The sequence below is a fragment of the Branchiostoma lanceolatum genome, chromosome 3 (assembly GCF_035083965.1).
Source record: "Branchiostoma lanceolatum isolate klBraLanc5 chromosome 3, klBraLanc5.hap2, whole genome shotgun sequence".
NCBI lineage: Eukaryota > Metazoa > Chordata > Leptocardii > Amphioxiformes > Branchiostomatidae > Branchiostoma > Branchiostoma lanceolatum.
Window position 1 is genome coordinate 23,173,299 of NC_089724.1, and position 25,700 is coordinate 23,198,998.

The 25,700-nt window shown below is 43.1% G+C and overlaps 5 protein-coding genes across 7 annotated transcripts; 3 read left to right on the forward strand and 2 right to left on the reverse strand.

The window, feature by feature from the left end:
- Positions 1-117: 117 nt before the first annotated feature.
- Positions 118-5,245, reverse strand: LOC136431104 (U1 small nuclear ribonucleoprotein A-like). 2 transcript variants are annotated; one of them, XM_066422333.1, is made up of 4 exons: positions 5,117-5,245; positions 2,046-2,526; positions 1,590-1,755; positions 118-1,387 (listed from the first exon to the last, which is right to left on the reverse strand). In XM_066422333.1, the coding sequence occupies exons 2-4, from the start codon at positions 2,488-2,490 to the stop codon at positions 1,228-1,230; spliced, it is 771 nt and encodes a 256-aa protein (XP_066278430.1). In that variant the 5' UTR covers positions 2,491-2,526; positions 5,117-5,245; the 3' UTR covers positions 118-1,227. The 2 variants fall into 2 exon arrangements, with proteins under 2 accessions (XP_066278430.1, XP_066278429.1); XM_066422332.1 differs by having other exon boundaries at positions 5,096-5,228.
- Positions 5,246-6,085: 840 nt separating this feature from the next.
- On the forward strand, positions 6,086-9,628 carry LOC136431106 (uncharacterized). The gene is made up of 8 exons (XM_066422334.1): positions 6,086-6,240; positions 6,568-6,738; positions 6,933-7,151; positions 7,733-7,839; positions 8,043-8,186; positions 8,336-8,487; positions 8,784-8,907; positions 9,333-9,628. Exons 1-8 carry the CDS (start codon positions 6,189-6,191, stop codon positions 9,558-9,560), a joined length of 1,197 nt encoding a protein of 398 aa, XP_066278431.1. The 5' UTR covers positions 6,086-6,188; the 3' UTR covers positions 9,561-9,628.
- A 1,009-nt stretch (positions 9,629-10,637) lies between these two features.
- On the forward strand, positions 10,638-13,683 carry LOC136431119 (uncharacterized). Its single transcript, XM_066422369.1, has 8 exons — positions 10,638-10,763; positions 10,854-11,021; positions 11,140-11,322; positions 11,671-11,777; positions 12,101-12,244; positions 12,674-12,825; positions 13,018-13,141; positions 13,398-13,683. The coding sequence occupies exons 1-8, from the start codon at positions 10,712-10,714 to the stop codon at positions 13,632-13,634; spliced, it is 1,167 nt and encodes a 388-aa protein (XP_066278466.1). The 5' UTR covers positions 10,638-10,711; the 3' UTR covers positions 13,635-13,683.
- A 312-nt stretch (positions 13,684-13,995) lies between these two features.
- Positions 13,996-18,738, reverse strand: LOC136431120 (dihydropteridine reductase-like). Its single transcript, XM_066422370.1, has 6 exons — positions 18,485-18,738; positions 16,582-16,771; positions 16,189-16,329; positions 15,868-15,976; positions 15,631-15,714; positions 13,996-15,413 (listed from the first exon to the last, which is right to left on the reverse strand). The coding sequence occupies exons 1-6, from the start codon at positions 18,569-18,571 to the stop codon at positions 15,311-15,313; spliced, it is 714 nt and encodes a 237-aa protein (XP_066278467.1). The 5' UTR covers positions 18,572-18,738; the 3' UTR covers positions 13,996-15,310.
- Positions 18,739-19,159: 421 nt separating this feature from the next.
- On the forward strand, positions 19,160-25,516 carry LOC136431116 (E3 ubiquitin-protein ligase KCMF1-like). 2 transcript variants are annotated; one of them, XM_066422363.1, is made up of 7 exons: positions 19,160-19,385; positions 20,198-20,365; positions 21,260-21,399; positions 21,885-21,986; positions 22,598-22,763; positions 23,318-23,579; positions 24,292-25,516. In XM_066422363.1, the coding sequence occupies exons 1-7, from the start codon at positions 19,370-19,372 to the stop codon at positions 25,049-25,051; spliced, it is 1,614 nt and encodes a 537-aa protein (XP_066278460.1). In that variant the 5' UTR covers positions 19,160-19,369; the 3' UTR covers positions 25,052-25,516. The 2 variants fall into 2 exon arrangements, with proteins under 2 accessions (XP_066278460.1, XP_066278459.1); XM_066422362.1 differs by having other exon boundaries at positions 21,885-21,985; positions 22,561-22,763.
- Positions 25,517-25,700: the final 184 nt, after the last annotated feature.

The following is a 25,700-nucleotide window of genomic DNA, read 5'->3' on the forward strand; positions in this document are numbered from 1 at the left end:
AATGTCTGGTCGTTCGTCATTCTCATGAGCAACATTCTATAGCACTGTCCTTATGTATGTATTCAAGTAGAGTGCAATAAATAAACAGACACACATTAACCACAGGCATTTGAAAGTAGAGTTAGGCTGTTACTTTATTCATTAAAATAGGATCCTCCACTTTTGGGCATCACAACAGAATCATGTTGTGTGTCTCAGTGACTCAATTGCTTATGCATGTTTAACATATGACTGTACCAAAACAAAAAGATTCATACCAGTGTAATAAATTTTTGATACATACTTGAGACACAAAAATGAATTCATAATCGAAAGAAAGATTTTTACTTATGTTTGCCTGTCAGGAACAAGACATGGCTGCAGAAAGTGATGCCAAACCTAAATCTATGGCTGACAGGAATTTTGCTGCCTGTTGTTGTCAAGCTGAAGAGGTACAGTTTGATGTCATGAAGCATTTGTAACTGAAGACGGGAAATGTATTGAGATTGTAGTAGTAGTATCTGTTCTTTCATGGGGACCATGTCTTACTGTAGTGCAATGCAAACAAAGTTTGCTACAGTGCAATGTAGACTTCTTCCCAAGTACAATATCTGATACACAAAGTCTAATTCTAGTAGATTAGAACCTTGCAAACAACAAAATAAAATAAAAACACTAGGTACAGCATTATGTGCTTCCTTTAGCTCATTACAGGTACATGTATGTCAGACCAAAATAAAAATCACCAAGAGGTGAAAAATAAAAATGCAAAGGTATCAAAATTTGCCAAAGAGTCCAGTTGTAGTAGTATCTGTTCTTTTCAATGAAACAAGTCTGCCAGAGTGCAATGCAAACAGATGCCCCATGTTCAACACCTGATATAAAGTGACCTCACACTGCTTTAGACTGGGACCTAAACCAGCTTCCTGGAGTGTTCAGGCATATGGAAGAACATGGGCCACTCTAAATGGGTCAAACCCTGTTTACTAGATACATTTCAAGGGAAAACAAAACAAACTTATCTGGTCCCAATCTAATAATGTAGGTCTTAACAAAAAGTATGCAAGCCAGCCTGCGGTGGTGCAATGCTTGCCATGACTTCCTACAGTGCAATGCAAACCATGGCTAGCGGTTGTGCAATGCAGGCTGGTTGCATGTAAGCCTTAAAGGGTACAAAATATATCTACTGTTACCACTTGCTTTGCTCTGCAACGCAGTACAAACCATATACACATCTTTCCCCACCATCTACTTCTTAGCAAAGGAGATCTTCATTGCATGTGTTGGTGTAATCTTGAAGCCCTGTAGGGCGTCACGCGCAGCACCAGACTGCATCTCATTGTCAAACTCAACAAAGGCAATATCGTGGCGACCTGGAACCAACCGCACTTCCTTGAAGCCAGGGAACCTAGAGGGAAGAAAACAAATGATAAATAACTAGGTAGAAACTCTGAGAACAGGGCACAGGATTGTAATATTGAGGTAGTGAAAATGAGGTGTCTGCATACTTCTGGTGTTTTGACTGTTGGGTAGAGGCATGTCTAGGCCTAGTAAGTAGCCCTACAACATAGATGTTTAACTGTTAAACTGAAGTGAGTAAAATGGCTTACTGGTTGAACAGCATAGACAACATCATCTCCGTGGTCTCCTCAGGCAGGTTGGTGAGGAACAGGATGTTGTTGGGAGGCTGCTCGGCCTGTGGCTGCGGCTGGGATGGCTGGGCCATGCCAGGCATCATTTGCTGTGGGGGCTGGCCCATCCCTGGTGTAGGCCCACCTAACAGACAAAGGTCAGCAATAGAGGCAATTAGATTTTTATGTAGGAGCCATGAAACTGAAAAATGGCTACTTCTACAGCCAACTCCTGCAGGAAAGACATAGCCATATTGCCCACTTGGCAAGATAGTACATTTAAAAAAGCTTACAAGAGCCACCACGGAATATAATAAAACATGTCTATTGTACATTACATATCATGGATAAAAATAGTTGTCTCAGTATGGGAAGATCTATGGTTGTCTGCTTGACTACTGTACAGAACCAGGGCCTTCACTTCCACGCCCTTACCTGGTGCCATCTGCTGCTGCATAATGGGAGGAGGTTGTTGCTGCATCCTCTGCTGCTGTGGAGGAGGAATCTGAGCGGGAGCTGGCGCCTGCGGACGGGGAGCCGGCTTCTTCGGAACCTTCTCCTGGCGCTCTTTCTTCTTCCTCTCAACATACGTACCCTTCATCTTTGCTATAGTGTCAGAGTCTGTCTTTGAGTAGGCTATCCGCATGGGCTTGTCGTAAAACGGGAAACCCTGCATGGACCGGAGTGCCTGCGTGGCACTGTTGATGTCCTTGAAGATGACGAACGCCTGTCCGCGCATCTTCAGCGTCTTGAGAGCGACAATGTCCATGATCTGCCCGAACTGTGAGAAGATGGCGTACAGGGACTTTTTCAGCTCCTCCTTCTTCACCTTCTCGTTGAGGTTGTTGATGTAGATGGTGTGGTTGGGTCGCAGCTCCATGGTCACAAGTCTGTCAGCGGCTGTACAACTTTGAAACTAATGTCACAGAGATGATTAGTGCCTAGAAACATTATCATTTATAATACATTTGAGTACTCTCACCTCTCAAATAAACGTACCGGTACGTTTATTTTTTTTCGCCAATAGTTCCACCCTGTACTTTCTTATTCTAGACGGTACGTTTATTATTTTTTGAAAAATTGAGGCTTTGCAAACCAGGAATCCCTCTAAAATCGTAATTTAAGGTTTTTCTGCCCATATTTCCCCGGTATTTTTGCTCGTAATTCGCTATTTTTCGGCCTACCGGCGTTGATTTTCTCGCCGCTTTGACGGCCTTGTGAAAAGTATCCTGGCGGCACTCGTAACATATCGGTCGATATCGCTATGACGCTACAAAGTAAACCGGAAAATAAGACGCGACATTGACATTTTAAAATACAATTTTCATATGAATAACTTTGATAGTCTCTGTTTACATCGTAAACCAAAGCACGCTGATCAAAAACGTGTGGAGTAGGGTGCTCGTCTACACAGGGAATAATAATTTTCCTGACCACTATATCCGTAGTATCGGCAGCGCGGCGGAAGAATTATTTGTTCGCAGAAGACATGTAACACGTTAAAACAACAATCATAACTTAACTTCCCTTGTGATATGTATTTTGAGGCCACAAAATCTCTAAAACGGCAGAAATATGTCCGATATGATTCGGTAAACAACAGCGCGAAATCGCGAAACATGGCCGCCACTCTCAGGCATGGCGGCAGTAAAACTAGCAGCATATTGCGTAGTGCGGATACCGATCTTTAAAATGATACCGTAAACGCATGGAAATATTATATTTTTTGGGCAACGATAGACACACAGCGCCATTTTTATTTTCAGAGGGTTTATTTTTTTAAATAATCGTAAGATTTTCCCAATTTTGGCGGTTCATCGCGGGTTTCTAGTGTCAACACGTAATGGGTAACTTCTTAGTATGTGCGGTCTGTGACGTTGAGCTACTTTTACAGTTGATCTCTGTTCAATATTGTGGGATTTACCGCGGGAACTCGAAATCCGAGCGTCTCACTTTGTTTTCGACGCTATGGAGCAAAAGTTTATAGACATATTTCTTCTGTGGAAGGACTGTGTTCATATTTGTGTTTTTTTGTGGTTGATGTCTTTAGAAAATATGATCAGGTACATTTAACTTTTAAAAGTACTCTGATGATTTTTGTTATATGTCACTGATTGTCAGTCATAATAAAATGATATACTACAGTAACAATTTTCTTTGATCACTTGCTTCAAGTTCCAAGTAGAAAAAGCATGTATCATGTACATTTTCACTTGTTGAATTTGAAAGCACCGTGGCCCCCGGTTAGGGGTCATAGCGGGGAACCTATGCCCAATTTTTCAATATTACTATTATATTTTACGAAGAGGCGAGGAAGATCATCATGATTTGAACAAGCTATGGACAGTTATTCTGTTCAATATCTATATACTTAATAGGTATGGCATAATTGACTAAATATAAGTTACCTACCTGCTTATTATCTTATTTCCCTCTGACAGTGACAGTTGTACATGTATGGACACAGTTTACCTAGCCTCGACTGTCGATTTTTGAAATTTTCCGGGGGGTACTTTTATTCCAGGGGGTACTTATATTACATTTTGAAAATTTGTCCGGGGGGTACTTCTATTCCAGGGGGTACTTCTATTTGAGAGGTGAGAGTAGCGATGGTGACCATTCTGGACGTCTGTTACTTCCAGCTGTGTACCTAAACCATGGACCTGTACCTGTAAAATTGTTTAGGTACAGGTCCGGACGGTCTGAACATCTACTGTACCTGTACATGTACCTAAACAAACTAAACCACTACTGGACACCATTTTTTAAGCTAAAGGTAGGTAAATCGCATGACAGAGGTGACAATTTTGATAATCTCACAGTTGAAAATGAAAAAAACTTGCAAAGAGATTTCTTTTGAGATTCAAATATATAAATCCTCATACAAAGATGATACTTTTCCATTAAAAAAAGGCTGTTGCTACACGTTTGACTTGCAGATAATTGCCCAAACTTGTTTAGGTACATGTCTGGACCTGTACCTAAACCGCTGTACCTGTACCGTACCTGCATTTTCGTTTAGGTAAACAGCCCTATTAAAAAAATCCAGTGTTATATGTAGGGCTTTACATTATGAAAAAAGGTAGAAACGAAATTTGGTACTGCAAATAAAATAACCCTGCAATAGTCATCACGGTTAGACTTTCATGAACGAGAAAACAGTTCTTGCTTTATCCTCTTCCTATCCTCAACTGTTTGTGGGGAGGGGGGCAAAATTGTGAGGGGCAGAGAAAGCCAAACTCTGTGATACTTAAGTGTAACGCTTTCTTCTAAACAAAAGCTTATCCTATACTGATACCAACAAACCACCACTTGGCCACTCTCTGTCCTGTAGACGTAAATAATTTAGTATAGCCCAGTTCGCCCCCCTCCCCACCTCAGCGAAGCGCGAAACAAAGCCACTTTGGACTTCGCTTGACTCGCTGATTTTACCGTCTAAAACAAAATTCACCTGTCTTTAAAGCTATCATAATTCAACAAAATACCTGTGTAGTCCGTTTGGTTACCTTTGGTTACAGAAATAACCTCAAAAGTGTCTACAGAGGTCCAATTCTCATAGACGACGGAGGAAGACCCAAGCTTGCCAAAACGTCTGCACGGCGTGGTCGTGACGTCACGGGGTCAACAAGGGTCAACTCGCTATGCGTCTATGCGTCCTGCAATACCAAATTGATCGACAGGTGGCGTCGTGAAATGTTGCCCATTACTAGTATATTCAGTCACTCGTCTGCCGTCCACTAATCTCCAAACAGATGTCATTATCATCAGATCTAACGGTTGCAAAAACCTTGGGTTGCAATAAAAACTCATTTTGCCAGTTGGATACGGTCTTTTTTGATAATCTCCAAGCAGATCTAACGGTTGCAAAGACCGCATCCAGCTGGCAAAAGGAGTTTTTATTGCAACCCAACCTTGGGTTGCAATAAAAAACTCCTTTTGCCAGCTGGATACGGTCTTTGCAACCATTAGATCTGCTTGGAGATTATTAGATACAGTATGTTTTAAGAAAGCCTCTGGGTTTCGTATATATGTATAACACGCACAGTCCAAAATGCATAATATTCTGTGCCATTCCTCTTTGATTAACATTTCATTGTGGGGGTGAGCAGTGCAATTTAATAGGTGGTGTTTTTGTCGGTCAAACAGCACGGTATGATGGTTCCACTACTTTTTACCCCCCTCCCCCTTTCCACTAGAGGCTGTGATCAGCTGCGATCGCTCAGCGACAGCTCAATGACCAAAGATTTTATGGGTAAAGAACACTTAAATTTTGTGCGTTTTGTTGTTTTTGAACTCGTACTTTTACCATCTTGCATCATATTCAGATATAATGAAATCAAGAGTCACCCAAATCCAATTTTTGTCGCTGTATGGTCCCTTAGCGATCGCGGTCTCGTAGAAAGGTGCCTAAACGGATATAACCTCCATGTCTTGAGCAAATACACTAGCTATCTGATCAGACCAACCAGCGAAGGGACTGGGTAATCAACATGCCAGATAAGAAAGCCGCCCACGTCTGAAATAGACACCTCGTCGTCTCCATATATCGTTCTTTTCGATCACCGTTGCTTGTCTAAAATGACATTGACTGGTTTAGCTGTTGCCTTTGTTTTCTTGGGGTCTACCTTCGGTGAGTATGTCATACTATTATGGAACACAAAGAGGCCTCTGGAGATTACTGACAAACGTAGATATGACAATAATACATAAGGTAAACCATTTCTAAAGGGTTGACTTTACAAACATTTTTTTAGAAACGTGGCCGGGTATGATAAAGCCTGGTGGGGGCGAATGAAGCTAAGGGTCTGTTTTACGCAACAAAAAAACCTTCAACATATGAGCTCTTCAGTGGCACAACTTCTTGTTATTGTTGAATGTTAGCCTTCGGGAATATTCTCCGCCTTTTTAAGCTATAAGATTACATGCCAACATGAGCACGTTAACTTTATTTCCTCAGCAAGCGACCCTGAATGTACAGGCTCTGTCGCTTCTAACGGACAACACGGCCACTGCGCCACCGTGTCCTCCTGTCCATACAGCTACTATGTCTCCGGTCTCTGTCCTTCATACGGCTTCGACATCAAGTGTTGTTACAACTGCCATCTGGGAGGATGCCAGACGGACTCAAGTACGATACTACTTCTGATTTTTCTTTCTTTATATCTTTGATTGTTTCAAAGGCATCCTCTACTTGGGGTTTCAGTATGGGTTCAACCATTGTCTGCTCTGCTGGGCGTCGATGTGAGCGGACCCGGGCTTAACAGACCTACAGCTGGATTCTGCAGCTACTTTTTCAACGATGTCTTGTACATCTCTTGGTAGATATCGGAACGGGGACTGGGACGGGGACAGACACCGGAACGGGGACAGATACGGGGACTGGAACAGCAACACAAACGGGGACATCCCCATATGCTGCCGTGCGCGCCACTTGGCTGAGCCGGTACGACCACGCCACTTCCCAGGCGGAGACCGCAGCCACCTTTGCCACACTTCAGGCAAAAGGAATCAATCGCGTCTATCTCAACGTGTGGGCCAGCGGTAGGGCAAATTCTATTCATAACACATCGGATCCGGAAGAGTATCGGAGTGTTTTCGTGACGAAATGTAACGGTTAAATTTACTCGATGATATTGATACAGCTGCCTGGGTTCCCAATAGCAAAGGATGATTTCTGGACTGTTAACTTATGGCCCAGTTATTGAAAAAGCAGCACAAACAAGAGGAAAGTAAGACTCTTCAAAAAGATGTTATATCTGGTGCCTGTCACCATAACATACCGATCCTGTACAAATCTACTCTCCAAGCAGAGCATGGGTTTCGGCTGTTTTTTTACGTGTTTTCAGGCGTTTTTGTCGGGCTTTCTACTTTGTCATCTTTTTTTTTGTATATGTATACAAAAAAAAAGATGACAAAGTAGAAAGCCCGACAAAAACGCCTAAAAACACGTAAAAAAACAGCCGAAACCCATGCTCTGCTTGGAGAGCAGTACAAATCCTGTAATTCGATCCTGTTAAAATGATCCTGCTAAAGATATCAAAAGTCAAGTCAAAGTCAAAAAAGGGTAACATCGTGAGTTTCCTAACAAATGCTAGAGTTAATTTGCTACACACTGTTCACAGGCCAGATCTACTTCAACTCCCCGACCTTCGAGTCGCTGGGGATCCGCGGGTTTGTGAGGGACGTGCTGGGATGGGCAGTGGAGGAGGGACTGAAGAGAGGGATAGAGGTAACTTGTTTTAAGCCACATGCACAGTGGCGTACAAATATTTCGTATCTTTGCAGGAGCCGATTGTTGGAGACAACAGGGTAAGATAAACATAGATAAACCCTGTTGTCACAAGACTTGATGTATAAATGAACAGCATACTACACGTGAATGTGTTAATGTAGCGTACGAAATCCCAGTGACTTGCTCCGCTTTTCCCACAGGTTTGGGCGTGGTTTGAGTACGGTCTCAAGGCATGTTGGGGTTCCAGCCCGACTGATACAGTCTTCTCCAACACGGTTTACGGTCTGGGGTGGATAAAGGGGCAGGCCGGAGAATATTGGTGGATGGATGCAGGGAACACACAGGTCAGACAAAAGACGGTTTGGTTTGTTGTGTTTTCAAACAGACTTTTTGATAGAGAATCTTTCTTGTTGTTTTTGCTCCGCATATATACGTATCTTTGCACATACTTTTAACATCTCAAGGTTAGTCATATGCAGCACATATTCCTCAGGTCCTGGACTTCCTCGCTGGAATGATGCAGGACGCATTCAACAACTACCCTGGGTTGGCTGGTGTTCAGCTGGACGACCATTTTGTTCAACCATGGCAGCTTGGAACTGACCTAGTGGGGACGATGACCAACGCTGCAAGGCACATCCTGAGGTAAGTGATGGTTGGAGGGGATGTCGCGTCCGAAGAGAAGTTGTACACAAAACATATCTTTGGTAACATGGGACGTAATTGCTATCTCCTGCTTTCTCGAGGAAAGCAGAAGATATGTCTCATAAACAAGCCTGGGATATGGTTGGGATGGTCATGTGCCACAGGTTAGGACATGTAAATACGACGAACAGTGGCTTCATAATTTCAATATAGAAATCAATACGTTGCAATGTTACTCTTTACTTTGCATTACACTTATACTTGTTCACTTTTCTGTTACCACATCACCCCCTCAGTCGGGTGTCAGGGAGGGTGTCGTTGTCACCGATTGCGCCTCCTAGCCTGTCGCTCACGAACTACAACGTGGACTGGGCCACATGGGCAAGGGACGACATCGGGTTTCATGAGTACGTTCCACAGGTGGGTTGGTATATGGGAAGGCTATGTTAGTAGGTACAGTTATCTAGTATACCTACCGTTAGCAGACATACCGGCTAGCTGTGAAAACCTTTCAGTTTAGACATTTTAACAAGACAGCACTTTATTTGAAAAGACACATGTTCGAAAATGAAGGATTGTGGAAATTGTAAAGATTAGATGCGGATTCAGATTGTTTGCAAAATTCGCTTGTTTCATGACCAACGCAAATAAATGCACATTTAAATACACATTTAACCTGACCGATAGATGTTGGTAAAAATATTGTCTTGTTGGTGGCGATAAGTGATATCTGAAAAAGAGGAAGACACGAGGAACAAGAAAATAGGGAGTGTAAATGTCCTACGTATCATACTTACAAAAGTATGTGCACGCTCAATCGCACCCGTCTCTCTCTCTGTCTCCAGATTTACCGCGAATACCCCTCAGTGTTTAACGCCGACCTGGATCGCGTTATTCAGGAGGTTGGGAAGACCAAGCTTGTCCCGGGGCTCCGATGCATCGGCTCGGGCTCTCCCACCACGCTCTCCGCGCTCAGTCAGATGATGAGTCGGTGTGAGGCCGAGGGGATCGGCTACAGCGTCTGGTACTCCAGGTGTTTCACCCTGCTCTACACGGACCTCATGCTGGGGTAGGGGATGTGCATGGGGAGCAAACACCACAAAGTCAGAATAGCCAGAAATAAAACAAACGAAAAACAATCTGCACTATTGTATTACTGTTCGTCACTGCGTGTGCTAATACGAATGGGTACTTATAAGGTGCACCAAGCATATATAAACGTGTATATTCATGTTCCTCATTGTGGCTGAATAATTCACGAACATTATGATGTTGCTGGCAGTGAGTGACACACCTACAATACTTATGTTTTCTACCGGTGGCTCTGCACGACATTGAGCCAAGACCGATGCTGTCCTTGGTGCTGAACAACACGCACACATAACCTGGGTCCCATGTCCCCATGCATGTACTATCTGAATAACACATTACCAAGTACATGTACCCCACAGAGGTTTAGTAGTCAGTAGGCACACTCCTGGGTCATAAAGTTGGGGGTTGAATATTCCTGCCTACCTTAAAATATTAGATTCCGATACTCATAGCTATATAGCTTATCATACTTAGGAGCGAGGGCGGGGTCATGGGTGTGGTCTATCAAAGCTGCCCGTGTTTACAGAGCCCTAAATATTTGAAGCATTGAATCGCATGGGCAACACATTTTTTTTAAAGAGAGGGGCAGCTCGGAATAAATTTTTATGACTTTCATTATTGACACACAGCCAAGGTCACCCAACTACTAAATGATATCATAAAGGGGGTCTGCTGGTGAGCAGATAAAAAACCCCGAGTATAAAGGTCAGAGCATCAGTATAAAGGACAAGAGCGGAAGTCGCGTCGTTGAGACAACCCTGTCGAAATTACCGACGATCGCCTGTAAATATGTAACATAAACGTGTAACGTTACATTTTGGATTTGCAATCGATACGTACCACGCGACTAACTGCTCCTCTGAACAAAAACACCGTGTCCATGACCCTACGACCCAATGACGGAAACCTGGTCTGGGAATAGAAGGAATGTTCCCAAGCTTCCACGACATAACGTGCTATTGGTCATTCAATAACCACTTACAAACATGATTTGGCCAATGAACATAGTGGTTTGGTCCTTTAAACATTCGCCCGGCCTGTCCTAAACCGTACAGACACGCGGGCACCTCACTGGTAAACTCCAGGATTAGATCTTCAGAAGTTGTTGGACGAGCATCTTTGCCTGCGCAAAATGGCGTTGACTTCTTTTGTCGTTGCCTTCGTGTTCTTGGGGCTTGCCTCGGGTAGGTATGATACATGTATCACGTAAAAGGTAAAATAATGCGCAAAAACAGTTAGACATCGAGTCATGGGCGTCTACTTTTTGTCTCCAGCAAACGACCGTGAATGTGCCACGTCCTTCGCTCACGGACAGCACGGCCACTGCGTCACCGTGTCCTCCTGTCCGTACGGCTACTACGTCAGCGGCAACTGTCCATCCTACGGCGACGAAGTCAAGTGCTGTTACAGCTGTCATTTCGGAGGATGCGAGACCAACTCAAGTACGATACATTATCTTTACGCTATTAGTAGTAATATAACGTTATTGTCTTTTTCAAAACTTATAGAATGGACTTACAATGCACTTTACGAATTCAACTTTTAAACTACTTTTGGTAGGTATTGAAACCGGGGCAGGTACATTTTCGGGAGCGAGTAACGTTACATCCCCAAATGCTGACGTCCGCGCTACCTGGCTGAGCCGATACGACCACCCCAACACCCAGTTTGAGCTGGCAGTAACGTTCGCCCAACTTAGGGCAAAGGGCATCAACCGCGTATATCTCAACGTATGGGCCGACGGTATGACTATGCATTATATCTACATGTACATAGAATGAAATGACATCGGCGTATTTACAGATGACGAAATATATATATATGTAACGTTGTATGTGTATTTGTCAAATAATTTCTGAATGTACACAGTTGTATTAACACAGCTGTCCAGGTTCTCTTGAAAGAGATTTCATCTTTGCACTGGTATCTTATCTCGATTATAAAAGTAGCACATACGCACACACATGCGCACGCACGCACGCACGCGCGCAAAGCAGTAGTAATAGGACGCAGAAGCTGGTTGAAGTATTATTTTCAGAATAAGTAGTTATGGGGTTGTTGGTGTATAAAAACTTAAGTACGTCTCCACAGGCCAGATCTACTTCAACTCCCCGACCTTCGAGTCGCTGGGGATCCGCGGGTTTGTGAGGGACGTGCTGGGATGGGCTGTGGAGGAGGGACTGAAGAGAGGGATAGAGGTAATTAAAAATTGTTTTACGCCGTACGAGCTTTGTTATAGGTACTGAACAACTTGGAGTCACGTGGAAAAACCCCCACATGACTCCGCCATTGTAAATCTGTATCTGTATCTATATAGCCGGTATAACCGCCATTCGGTGTAACACACCAGCTTCGCAGGCACGCAGCGCGGCAGCAGCTGGTTATATTACACCGAACGACCTGTCTTGTCTAACCTTCGCATATCTAACTGGATGCATTGTTTACTAAAGCATGACGTAAAGGGATTGAAATTAGAAATCTTTGCCATAATATCCATTTCCTCGTTATGCTTCTCACACAGATCTGGGCGTGGTTTGAGTATGGTCTGATAGCCACCTGGGGCTCCAGCCCAACTCTCTCTGTCTTCTCCAACACGGTGTACCAGAGGGGCTGGATGAAGGGAGAGGCAAAGGGCTACTGGTGGATGGACGCAGATAACACCGAGGTGAGACCAAGGTTACGGTCCTTCTCATATGTTGTTGCACAATATTCACGTGCACCGTTGTCATTAAGCACTCCTCTGACTGTCACTCCCCTACAAAACAATGGAATGACGAGTGAGTGTGTATCATATAGCTGATCATGACAATAGATGAATGCTAGGCTACTGAAGTGGCCCTCTGGCAAATTTCCAAGGTAATGCAGCAGACTATTTGTAGCCATTCTGCATGTGGTGATTTGTTGATGACTATTAAATGGGGTACCACACTTTTTAAAGGACCTGAATCTGAAATGGAACGTCAGACTTCAGACTGGGCTTTGAGCTCATGGCTTATTTGTCCAGAGGTAAGGCACTGCAATATATTAACCGGCACATGGACTTCAGACATTCATTGGTACACGATGTTACTTAATGTACACAATGTTTTCTCAGGTCCTGGACTTTGTTGCTGGAATGATGCAGGATGCATTTGACAACTACCCTGGGTTGGGTGGTGTTCAGCTGGACGAGCATTTTGGCCAACCATACCAGCTGGGAACAGACCTGGTGGCAACGATGAACGGTGCTGCAAGCCACATCCTCGAGTAAGTATGGAAAATCATATCACTACAGCTGTCACTTATTCATCCTCAACCTCAGATGAAACTTCCTGCCCTTACATAGACACACTGCCTTTCCAACGGTAATTATTTCTTCTATGATATGTACTTACATGTATATATGTGCACTGTTCTCTTGTAACTCACTGACACTTAGTTGACTCACCTCTTCCCCAGGAAAGTATCTGGGAAGGTGTCACTGGCACCAGTTTCACCTCCTCAAGCGTCACTGCTGAACTACAACATGGACTGGGCTCGCTGGGCAACGGAGGACATCGGCTTCCATGAATATGTGCCCAAGGTGGGTTGGAAAGTGCTTCAATGTTGTCCAATTACAGCAGAGCATATAGTAAATGCTGTGGTTTAAAAGATTCTACTGAAGGATTGATACATGAAAAATCATATCTAATGAAACTGCTGTTGTCAAAAACTAATTGGAATATGAACTATATAAGTCATAGCTAAATCAAACAAGTCATGAGAAACAGTGTTGATTTTCAGTGTTGTAGTTATAGAGGTAAACACAATTTCTACCCAACCCTGCTGTCCCCCTCCAGATCTACCGTGACCTAGCCTCAACCTTCGACTACGACCTGATCCAAATCATTGGGCAGGTTGGAAAGGACAAGCTGATTCCAGGGATCCGGTGCATCGGCTCAGGGGCTAACACCCCATACGACGTGCTGAGTGACATGATGAGTCGCTGTGAGGCCGAGGGGTTGGGGCACAGCGTCTGGTACTCCAAATGTTTCACCCTGCTCTACCCGGACCACGTGCATGGTGGTGCGCAGTAGCAACACATTGCAAATTGCATAAAGAGGCAAATACATTGAAATAAATGCATCCTTGCTGTGTCATTAGTTCTCTCTATGTGCCTTTGATTCAATTACACACAAGCCAACACCCTCCTTTTCAAGATGTCCCTTAGAACAGAATACTGTCCTGTCCTAGCCTCCTTTGCAGATTTATTGGAGCGGCGGCATTTATTCTTTGGGGGAGCGCTGATACGCGATTGTTTTACTCGGGCCAATGTTCTCTAATGCCGGCTGAGGGAGTTATGTCGTCAAGGGAGGATTGCCTGTCAGTCAGTTCTGTCCCTGCTCTGACTTAAGTGGTAGAAAGTCACTAGAAAAAAGTGAGGCCACTTCAACATAGTTTCATGAGTTACACCTTCATGTTTGATGGTTTTGGCTTGAGACCTGATACATGTGCTATGATACATGTACTCATGTCAACATAAACTGTCACCACATTTGTTACCATGACAACTGTATTGTTGCAGTCCTACAGCCAAAAGATGTCCTTTCAAAATGTTTGTGTCCACATTGCCTTATTCAAAGTCATCTCTCATGTCCTCTTAACACACAGCTAGGCCATAAGAAGTTATCTGTCAAAATCAATTACAGGACCTGATTTTTGAAACAAGTTCTGCTAACTTCATGTTGCTACGATATGTCTTAGACAGAGCACCAAGAATCACTAGTTTGCATCACCAACACCTATTAGCTCACTCCTACCTGTTAACATTTCACTCTATGACATGATCACCTGTCCAGCATCCTCTGAAGCTGTTGGCTTCTTATTCTCCACAGCAAGGCTAGCCTGGGTACCATCCTGGTTAGTTTTCTGTGGAACCCATACTCTTTGCTAACCAGCTAGTTGATAAGTGGTAAGTATAGGAGCCTAGGAAATCAAACAACCGGTACGATGTTGGTAAGCAGTGAGTATGAGAGCCACAGAAAACTAAATGGAATGGCACCTAGGCTACTTTCATCCTGTCTTGGGACAGCTACAATATGTCTTACATTCAAACATAGACTTCACAGGATTTTTGCCATTTCATCTCTTAGCATATTCAAAATGTTTTCCCACACAGAAAAAACTACTGTAAATGCAGAAATTTTCGCGGGGATTTAATTTCGCGATAGGGAGGAAATGGAGTGTTCGCGGCGGGTTTGAGTTCGCGCTTGAAACAATAGTAGTAGCACTACAGTCACATAATGCGGTGGTTTTAAGTTCGCGGTAAAGAGTTCACCGCGAATACCACTAACATAAAACCACCGCGAATAATTCTGCATTTACAGTAGCAGAATTTTCAAGCTTGATAAGTGTTATACAAACTTTTGTGCAGTCTCACTAGTTGCGCCACTTACTGGATTACCACTCCATGCTGTTTGTCCTGAACATTGTCATGCAAAACACTGTAACGTCCAGGTAGCTAATCCTTGATAAACTATAAATGGGTTACAAACTGCTTTGTATGTCTCTGATCCATGTCCCTTCTAGAAGGAATACGTTTCTTGAGACTGGCAAATAGAGCCAAATCTTGCAAAGTCTACCTTCAACAATATTATGAATGAATTACACTGTCAACAGGATGCATCTACCACCTGGTTTCAAATCATTTCCCATGATTGTCAGCCTGGGAGCAGGGCGTTATCTGTCAAAAGGCCTACTGCCTTGGCTGGAGTCAGTCAGCAGGAGTGCATTTGGTGATGCTATCAGATGTGGTGAGTTTCAGCAGTGTGCCGCTCGCTGGGCGGTCCTTACCCTGAGTCCAGTTGTAGAATAGCCTGCAAATCCAATTAGACAGGTTTCATGGATCAACAGTGGCCACATTGGAAGGGAATGTAGTGCAAGTGTTGATAATAGAGAGAAAGAGCAGGAGAAAAATGTTGGAACACATATTTTTCATGTTAACAGTTTGTGCAAATAGTTTTCTTACTAATCTTAGTCAGTGTTCTCTGTCAAAATTCTTATAGAAGATCATGAGAGAGTTGCTATACTCACTCTGCCACAAACTCCAGGGATGTCCATGTGCTGAAGTCAGCATCTTTCATCCATTTCCTGTTCATGGGGGTGTCCAAGGTCACCCTGCCAACACAAGGACAACATATGACGATTAAAGAGTGTTGACAAACTGGATTTTTTAAGACTGGAATTTAGATTAGAAGATACAAGTAAATAAAAATCAAGGAGACATGCAAGAGCACTCGAGAATGATTTGTTGTGTCTAAAGCAACGTACGGAAGAATGGCAATCGCAGCAGCCCCCTCGGGAAGACCACCATTGGGCTGGCCCAAACTCTTGGTCAGCTGGTGGATAGCAGCCTTGGCCATCCCATAACCAATCATTCCTGCACAACACATCAGGCAAAACTACATGGGCTGGTTTGAGTAAAAAGGTTAGAAATCAGGTATCTAAAAACAAGAGTCCCTCATCAGACAAGTTTTCTGGTCGTCCAATATGAATGCTTTATCAAATTGTGCTGCAGCTAAATGTACTGGTTGACAAACCTGAAAATTAGAATAAATTGTATACTGACTGAGTTCCACAAAGCCTCCATACCTGCTGTCCCATCCAGAGCAGGCAGAGCTCCTGGCAAGGTGAGCAAACCTCCATCCTTAAGATGCAGTGAAGACAACCTGGCAGCGATGGAAGACGTCCACACGCTCTGCTTCCACATCATGTCCGAGTTCTTGATGAAGTCTGGATGTTATAATACATAGATCAGCATAAGTTGGAGCACAGAATACTAATTGTACGCCAAATTGCAAGTTGTTTACAATTATTTCAGCATATCTCAAGACTGCAGGTGGGTATTCTGAGCCCTGTTTTGGCTATATTACACTGTACTGAATGAATAAACAAAGGTTCAAACAAACAAAGATACTTTGAACACCTCCAGTCATCAATATTATATGGCTTCAACAGTCACACTGACAGACTTATGATCCAGACCTTTTGAGCCAGCACTTCCGCCTGCCCATCCTCCTGCCACGCACAGAATGGCGTCCACCTTCTCTCCCCGCAGGCAGCTTTCTACACCCTTCAGCACTGCGTCCGTCTGCTCCTGCCACGACTCACACGGCTGCACCACCACATTGGCATCTGCCTCCTCGTTTGGTACCAGGTCAATAGAGCCTACCCACTGTTGGTAAAACAGAAGACAGTTACACATACAACTGTGCACAATGTGTGGCATACATGTATAGGTCCATGTTGCATTGTTCCATTGGTTGTCTACATAAAAGAGCAAAAATAAATTTAACGGTGCACGCACCAGTTCTTCCGCGACAGTGGTCCATGGTAGTCCGCGACAAAAAAGGGACGAAAGGGTTTCGAGGGTCTGGGTTTGAGTTCACATTTCTCAAAATGTGCTTCGAACTGACATTAAATACTAACATGGCTGAAAAGCATATGAATTGGTGTGTTTTGGGTGGAAATTGCGTTTCGATCCGAGCCTTACTTCCGGATATCCATACGCGTTGAAGGTAAACTGCCCTTTGACCCCGATTGACCTTTGTTGCGTTCTTTTGGCCGTGTTGCATTACCTCGCGCGTCGGGTTATTGTGAAAATCGCAGTGGTAGGATTTTTTTTATAATGGGCTTGATTATACCTTGGAGTTTTCTCTTTCTGACACTAACAGTCATTTTCGTGTCAAAAAATTTTGTGATGTGTTTAGTTCCACGGGAAAATGCCAAATTTTGCGCCTCATTTTTGACGGAAAAATACTTTTTCCCTCTTATATTTACTAAAATTACAAAGGTTGAAGAAACCGAAACTCGTGTTTTCTTGTAGCTAGAGAGATATCCTTCATGCCCATTCACAGTTGTTTTGGCTCAGAAGTATTACCTGGAAGAGACGGTCGCTAGACTTGGGGGTGTGCAAACTCGAATTGAGACCCAAAATAAACTAGCTTTATAGGGGGTGCCCCCATAAATGAGTGACATAAAAATATTTCCCTGATGAGCAAGAGGAAATTCTATAAATTTTGAAGTTGAATGAATGACCTACAACCTTCCTGTATCATTCCAGTACTGACTGTCAATGGCCGCTATGAAAAGATCTCACAATAGGTGACAATATGGGATGTTTTGCTGGGGTGTTTTGCTAAGCCTGGGGCAACCTAACTCCCCACCCCATAATTTTGGTAAGGCTTACTAAGACTAAGAGTTGTGACTATCAAGTTTATACAGCCTGAAAATAGAGTGTGCTATCATTGATATGGCAACCTAGAAAAATTACATTTCATACATCAGTTTACCTGACTCTACCATGACTCAGGAGGGCAAGATAAAGGCATCCTTCTGCCTTGAGGCACCACAACTGCACAAAATTTGTGGGAGGGCAGCTCAACAGCTGTAGACCAAAGAGCCACAAATCTACCTGTGCCTGAACGTTTTCTTTGCACACAACATTCAAGAATTTATTGAATGTGAAGGTGACTCTCCAAATATCTCAAGAGTCTCTGTTCCCTGTTACTTGCAACAGTGGAATGTGGGTACTTCTGAATCAGTTACCTGTGGACACGCCCCCTTCAGAATCGCCCTTACTTTCTTTGTTATATTTCTCCTTGAAGTACGTGACATAAATCGGAAAAAGGTTCCTATAAGAAAGAAACACCTAAAGCTTCCTACCTTGGCCTATGTATTCATATAACGCGTAAGGAGCTCCACGGCATGCATAAGTGTGCCCACGTGGAGATCTGATCATGATAGATGGTTTGGGAGGAGAAATTATGGTCACGAAGTGGAGTGAGGGTCATATGATGCTTCACACTGGAGGCGTATCGTCCATACAGCATGTTAACTATCTCGATATAACTCACGGCACTCCTTAGACTATACACTGTATACTGACCCAGCTTCTCTCCTTGAAATACTTGACACAGACGGACCCGAGCGCACCTTTCCCTCCGTACACCAACACACGACTGGACGCAGCCATCTTGTTTACAAGTGATCACGTGACTTTGGAGCAGAAGTTTGTCAGTTTGGCGCCTTCAGACTTTTATGTCCTTGGCAGCCGTCTTGAGCTGTACGGAACCTCGCCTCGTCTCCTTTGTACAGCGTTACTGAATGATGTCATAACTGGCTAAGATAACGCGATGTCTTTGGAATGTGCATTAAGTTTCAGCAGAACTATGTTGAACTCCTTGCATTAATCATTGCCTGCAGTAACTAGACATCCCGCTAGGTGGATGATGAGTCTTGATAAGGATAAAAATGGGATAAATGGGTTCAAAAGTAGAAAAGAAAAGGAGCTAAATGAGCAGAAAATACTGAAAAGCCGACATTCAAAGTGTTGGGGATCAAATTCCACGTTATACAGCTAATTTCGTACTATTAAAACAAAATAAAACACCCTTTACATCGACAACATCTGGAGAATACATCATGGGAAAAAGCTTCATCGTTAGTAATGTTACCTGCCAAACATTTTCACTTTCAACTTTTTTTTTCTGAAAAGTGGAAAGTGCAAAAAAAATGTCATGTTTCGATTGAGACGAGACTTCACGAGATTTTGCGAGAGGTGGGTCATTCGCACAGTCTGGGCATGCTGGGAAATTTGACGTCATTTTCCGTGGACGGAGAAGTGATTTGCGAAATATCTGCGATATTTCACCACTCAATTCGCGGCTGTGGAGCGTTTTTGTGTGACACCATTATTCATGCTTGTGCCCTACATCGTTAGGGACCGTCTTCACGGTTTTGAGGCGCGTCCAGCGCGATTTCACTTTCTAGGATGTCCCGACATGAAGGTAAGACGAAGGGGGTTGGGTGGGCAAGATGGCTGCCATAGTCAGGTGCCTCACTGGCTGGCATGCGGACGAACATTTTTTATGCGTCAAAACTAATACAGTTTGTGTATCCGTCGCCTTTTGGCTTTCACAAAGGATCTGTTTCCATTAGAAGTGTACAATATGTGTTGTCTGGCGTTCAGTGTTCGCAGAAGGTGCCTGCGCCATAAGCGTAGGTGGGGCCAATACTAGGTATTCTGTAGCACTATAACGTCCTCTTGTGGTTTAACTTTAACGGTATTCCATTTGCAGTAGGATGAACGGCGTTACTGTTACTTCAATGAAGTGTATCAGTTGATTTTGTAGTACATAATCTCTGTTACTCATGGTGAAGGTGTACTTTATGATGTCGTTTGTTAGTTTGAAAGGCTTTGACTTATCTATATCCAATGAACAAATTATGTGAGTCAGATAGTCAATGTCACTTGTATAACAACAGTCTCTTCACTGTAAGTTTGTATGTTTCCTCAAACTGACATCTCTATGATGTATTCAGCATTTCTGTAGATCACCAAGAAGGCAAAGCAATGTTTCTGTCAGAGGCTGGGTGTCAGAATGAAGTTATTTGTCAAATGAATTAACTTACTGTGGACAATTTGAGTTTGCCATAACCTAGTCATTGAATTGTTATGTCACAACTCACAACTGCAGAAGCATACATTGGTCTAGTTCCTGTTTTGGATCACAAGGTTGGGGGGTTTGAATCATTAAAAATCTGAAGGATACCAGTTGTCAGTGATGTGTCAGTGAACTCTCACTTTCGAACGCTGCAGGTGTCAGCTGTGACTCTTGCTTGAAGGGCAACTTCAGAGGCAAGAGATACAAGTGTCTGATCTGCTACGACTACGATTTATGTGCATCTTGTTACGAGAGTGGTGCCACCACGACAAGACATACCGCCGATCACCCCATGCAGTGTATTCTGACAAGATCAGACTTTGGTGAGCATTATATGTGATGAGATGAAGGACATGTACAAAGTGTAAAATGCTATCTTTGTTATCTATCTAGTATTGCAGGCTATGTCTGTTTGTTGGAGATAAACTTACCACGCCTGCATTGGCATGCTAATTCATGTATCTGATAACATGTAAAACCTGATCCATATCAGTGAGCCTTGAAAATTTGTTTGCCAGCAAATCTGCAAGTTTCTACAATTTTTCAAATCAAATATATTAGAAAAATATATTAGGAGCTGCCTCTATCAGAGTCTATGGCTTGGTAGTTTTTAAATTATTTTCAACTTATTTCTGTTGTCCATCTCCAACACTGCCAAACACTCCTGTTTGACTTGCCATTTCTATCACAAACCTTGTAATTGGTCCAACTATACACCAAATGTAAAAGCAGTGTAAAGAGAAAGTGTTGTTTTTCACATATAAAAAATGTATTTAGATACTGATCCAGAAGACATTGCTTATTTACATCCTTGTATTTTTAGGAATGAACTTTTTCAGGTTGGAAGGGTTAGACCATTATATTTTGTCACAGGACATGTTTATACAAACTAACAAAGAGAGAAGTTTTCAATATGTAGTGTATTACACGTACAGTTTTTGGAATGAAGCCAGTAGTTGAAGCAGTGAGTTTGAAAAACACTGCACTTAGGTAACTTAGATGCATCTGCCTGAAATGATTGAAATACCCAAATAATATTTTTTCAGGTCATATTAACAATGCTGCAAATTCAAAGTTTGTGATAATTCATGATTCTGTAATCTTGTCCCATTAGTAGTGACAGACCCAGTATGATATAATTAGTCGTGAGTGATATGAAATGCACTCACTGAGAAATGTATATTCGTGTCAACCATGATTTTGTATCCCCCCCTCAGAGCTGTACTATGGCGGGGAAGGGCTTGCAATAGAGCATCCTCAGTCCTTTACATGTCCGTTCTGTGGGAAAATGGGGTATACAGAGTCCTCGCTACAGGAACATGTGACGTCTGAGCACTCAGACACTTCCACAGAAGTGGTAAGAACATTTTTCTGTGTGCCTTTAAGGCACACCCCTTTTCTGCAGTTTGCTATTCTTTGTCTGAATTAAGTTGAAATACTGTAGTCTTGATTAAACCTGTGGTCACTCACGACATAGACTTTCAGGGAAAGGCATGTTTGAAAACTTTTCCTGGATACAAAAATAGCATCTCACATTGAAAAAAAAGATGAGAAATGACATATAAGTGGTTCCAAGGAATAGGAAAATGTGTACAGTTAGCCTGTCTAGCTGTGTGTGCTGGTAAAATAAGGGTTATCGGGGTATGATAAGCTACATGTATTCCTTATGCATTCCTTTCATGAGTTTTCAGATGTCTCATCCTGGTAAAGGACCAGAGCACCTTAATTAAACTGAAAGACATATGAAATCATGAACCCCTACTTTCAAGTAGATGTAGATCCAGATTTAACCTCTTGGTGGTAAAAACAAAGATTTGCTAATTTTTGTCCTATTCCTGGCAGGTATGCCCTGTTTGTGCAGCAGTCCCAGGTGGAGATCCAAACCACGTCACAGATGACTTTGCTGCACATCTTACATTAGAGCACAGATCTCCAAGAGACTTGATATCCTTTTGCAAACTTCTTGGCAATGTTATATAGATGATTAGCTGCTTTTTGTTTAGTGAAAGTAAGTTGAATATAATCAAAAGTCAAATACAGGAATTTATGATGATATTTAGTGAAAAGAAAGGTTAGCATCTGACAGACATTGTTGGCATGAGATTTTCATGGTTGAAGCATTCTTTCCTACTGTAAAAAGACTTGTTTGAAATATTTTCCTCAAAGATGACTTGAGATGGTAATGTTTTCCTTCCAGTTTAATTTCACCTCTTAGACTGTTTAGTGAGAACCTCTGCATGGCCCAACATTCTAATGAGGGACACTTCCCCTGGAGACTGACTTATTTTTGTACAGAAATTTGGCCACCTTCCCAGCATGAAATAACAACAGTTGTATGTTGTTTCAAGACCAAGTAGCTAAAAGCACACAAGACAAGTACTTCGAATATGTAAGGACAAGTAGAGCTGTTGTAGACGTAAACTGCTGTAGTTGCTGTATCTATATCCTGATATCTATATAGTCTTAAAGGTCCTTTTGATCGACACTTACCTGCAGACAACCCTTGACAGCTAGCTCAGGCCTCAATCCAAACTTTTTCCTTGACCGGCGAGCACGATGACGCTAGCAGTGCGCGGCATGTTCGCAGGATGTTCCATCCTGGCAGGGGTATGGGGGGAGCCAGGGCACGCAGGGCCAACATGCACTTCAGCACTGCAGCTGGCCTGTCAGCCCAGTCTACCACCTCTCCAAGCAGCAGAGAAACCATGGACCCCATAGCTGGTATGTCTAGCATTTACCACATGTACTTACCTTGTGACCTTTGAGATCCAGTTTATTTTGATCCTTTGATTCACTGACATTTGAAGTCGTCCTTCCTGTGGTTTGTTGACATTTTCCTTTCAAACTGCAGACTACAAACGTAAATCCAATGGATGAAACATTACAGTCAAACCTGTACAAGTGACCAGCTCTACAAAAGGACCAACTGGAAAATGTGATCACTTTTTGGTGGTCCCTGAGATAATTTTCCCCATTGACTCGAGCACTAAGAATCCTGTCTATAGTAATCACCTGTCCATAGATCAAATTTTATCAGTCCCCTGAGTGGTGTTCTTGGGCAGGTCTAACTGTACTGCCTTTTGTGAAGGTTTCTTATTTATCTATTTTTTTTTATTGCAACATTTAAATACATGACATGATGACGACAGACTCAAGCTTACAGCTTATTTCCGTGTTGCCATCGACAGAATACATTACAAAACGTACAAGAACAAATACTTTGGGAAGGTTGCGCTCTTCAGGTTTGATGATGATCTGTTATTGTCTACCCACAGAACTGCTGTCTCAGCTGTCAGGCGTTCGGCGTACAGCAGGTGCTTCCACCACGGCAGCCACCACGTCCCAGCTCCAGCAGCTCCAGATGCAGCTGCAGCTGGAGCGTCAGCAGGCGCAGGCCGCCCGGCAGCAGCTGGAGAGGTCCATGCCCCGTCGACAGGCTGCTCCGTCGTCGACCAGCACCCCCACTGCTGCAGGCACGCAGCCTTTAGACTCCATTAGTGCAGCGGGGCAGGGAAGTCCACAGTTCCTGTTATCCAGGTGGGTACTGGTTCACCCTCATCAAGCTGACTTGAGTTTTGATCCCTCCTCATCTTTAGTTTTCGGTAGTGCAATAGTTAGCAACACAGCTACCCCGTGCAGGTATGAACCCTAACATGGGCACTTCTTGTAAAAGGTGCAGGCCATTAAAGGAGACATAGGCTTTTGGTCCTGTGTTTGAGAAGAGCTTGACCTTGGGTTCAATTAAGCAGCAACCGTAGCTGAAAAAATAAGGACATTTGGAAAAAGAAGTGCTTTAGTGTATAAGAATCTTCTCAGATCCCGATAATCGCTTTTTTCGTCATCCTCCTATTATACATCTCACTAATATGTTTAATAAGACAATAATCACACAACAGGAGAATCGATATGCCAATCAGTCTGCGAGCTGTAAATTACTTTTTTGCCAATTTTGGCAGTAATGCTCCGGTTTTCTCTTGATCATTGCATGATTTTTGGAGATCGGCTAATGATTGCAGGTCTCCTTGCCACGCCCAATGTGATGGTATACATTTTCAGGTGAAAAATGTGCTTGAGTCTCCGGTGATTTTTGAATGGAACAACCTTCTGGCGATCAACAAATATATCTGAAGCTCCTCGGGTTTAACAAACAAACTGATTTGGCTGTGAATTGTTGTGAGTCAATTGGTGTGTACCCAACATTTGCTCCATGGAGGTCTTGACTCTTATAGTTGTGTTCTTAATTTCACAGAATATGGGAGAACCAGTTACCAGAAGGTGAACGTGAGAAATGGGAGGAGGAAAGAGCAGATAAGAGTAAATTTGTACAGGACTTGTTACTTGCACTCATGTCAGAGGACGACTTACCAGTGAAAGAATGGAAGAGTGATGAGGAATCATCCACGTCGTCTGAGGAAGATTTGGCTATGCCACGCCTAAGGCACACACTGAGAGAAGAAGAGGCAAGCAAAACAAAACGGGACTCAGGACAGCAGAGCGAGGCTGTTGGTGGTGCGAGGCCCAAGAATTCTGTCAAAAATCGCCACCAGAAAAATGATGTAAATCGCTCTGGATCCAAGTCTAAAGTAGAATCCTCGACCAGTTCTCGAGCGGTAATGTCTGTGAGCCAGAGAGCAGATTTAACCCCTAACACCAGAGCAACGTTAACCAGTCCCAAGGTGTCATTATCAACCAATCCCAAGGTTGCACCGTCGTCTAATGTCAAAGCTGCCCCCTCAGCCAATCCGAGAGCTGCTGCTCCCTCTGTTAATGTGAGGGCCCCCTTGTCAGCCAATCCCAAAGCTGCGTCCTCGGGCAGCGCTCGAGCTGCACCGACAGCGAATGCAAAGGCAGAGTCCTCGACTGCTCCTAACTCACCGGCACAGACTGGTGGGACAACAGAATCTTCAATGGGCACCAAGCAAGCTAAAGAGCAGGTGTCGGGACAACGGTATCGTGCTAAGCTCACAACAAAATTAGAATTGCATGATTTTGTAGACCCTTTCTCATAGTAGCGCTTTACATACCAGTCATGCCTTCTCTATATTACAGATTTTTGTCAATGGGTATATAAATGTCTTATAATAAGATATTTTCTGATTTCTTCCATTGCGCTTACTGCTGATGATAAGGCTGAAGGGCAATGGAGTTCCCAAATGCCTTGCTCAAGATTGCATACCCCAGCAGCATCCACAAGAGTTTCCATGCCCAAAATGTATGCATGCAACTTAATTAATCCATTTTCATTAGTGGAACAGGTTGGGTTTTTTTGTAGAGGATTTATTCAGCTTGTCAGAACACATCTTTTGATCTAGAGGTGTTCGATGTGTTGACTGTTGGACAAGTTTCCTGTTGAAAAGGGTGTTTTATTGGAGAGGTCTGTTCACTCAAATCAGTGCCCAGAATACAAGGGACAGTAAATAACACAATGTTGTTGCTATAAAACATGTACAGTAATAAATGAGAAATGCTATGGAGGAAGTGTGAAATTGTGTCTTTGTGTTTCTGTTATTACTGCTTAGGGTCTTCTTATCCCCCCGTCCTCCCTTTCAATATGTGCCCTTTAGTGTCCTTGGCCACTTGCATTAATGTCACATTGGTGACAAGTATGTGCCAAAGTTTAAATAGAACCAAGGACCAATTAGACTTAGTGTAAATAAA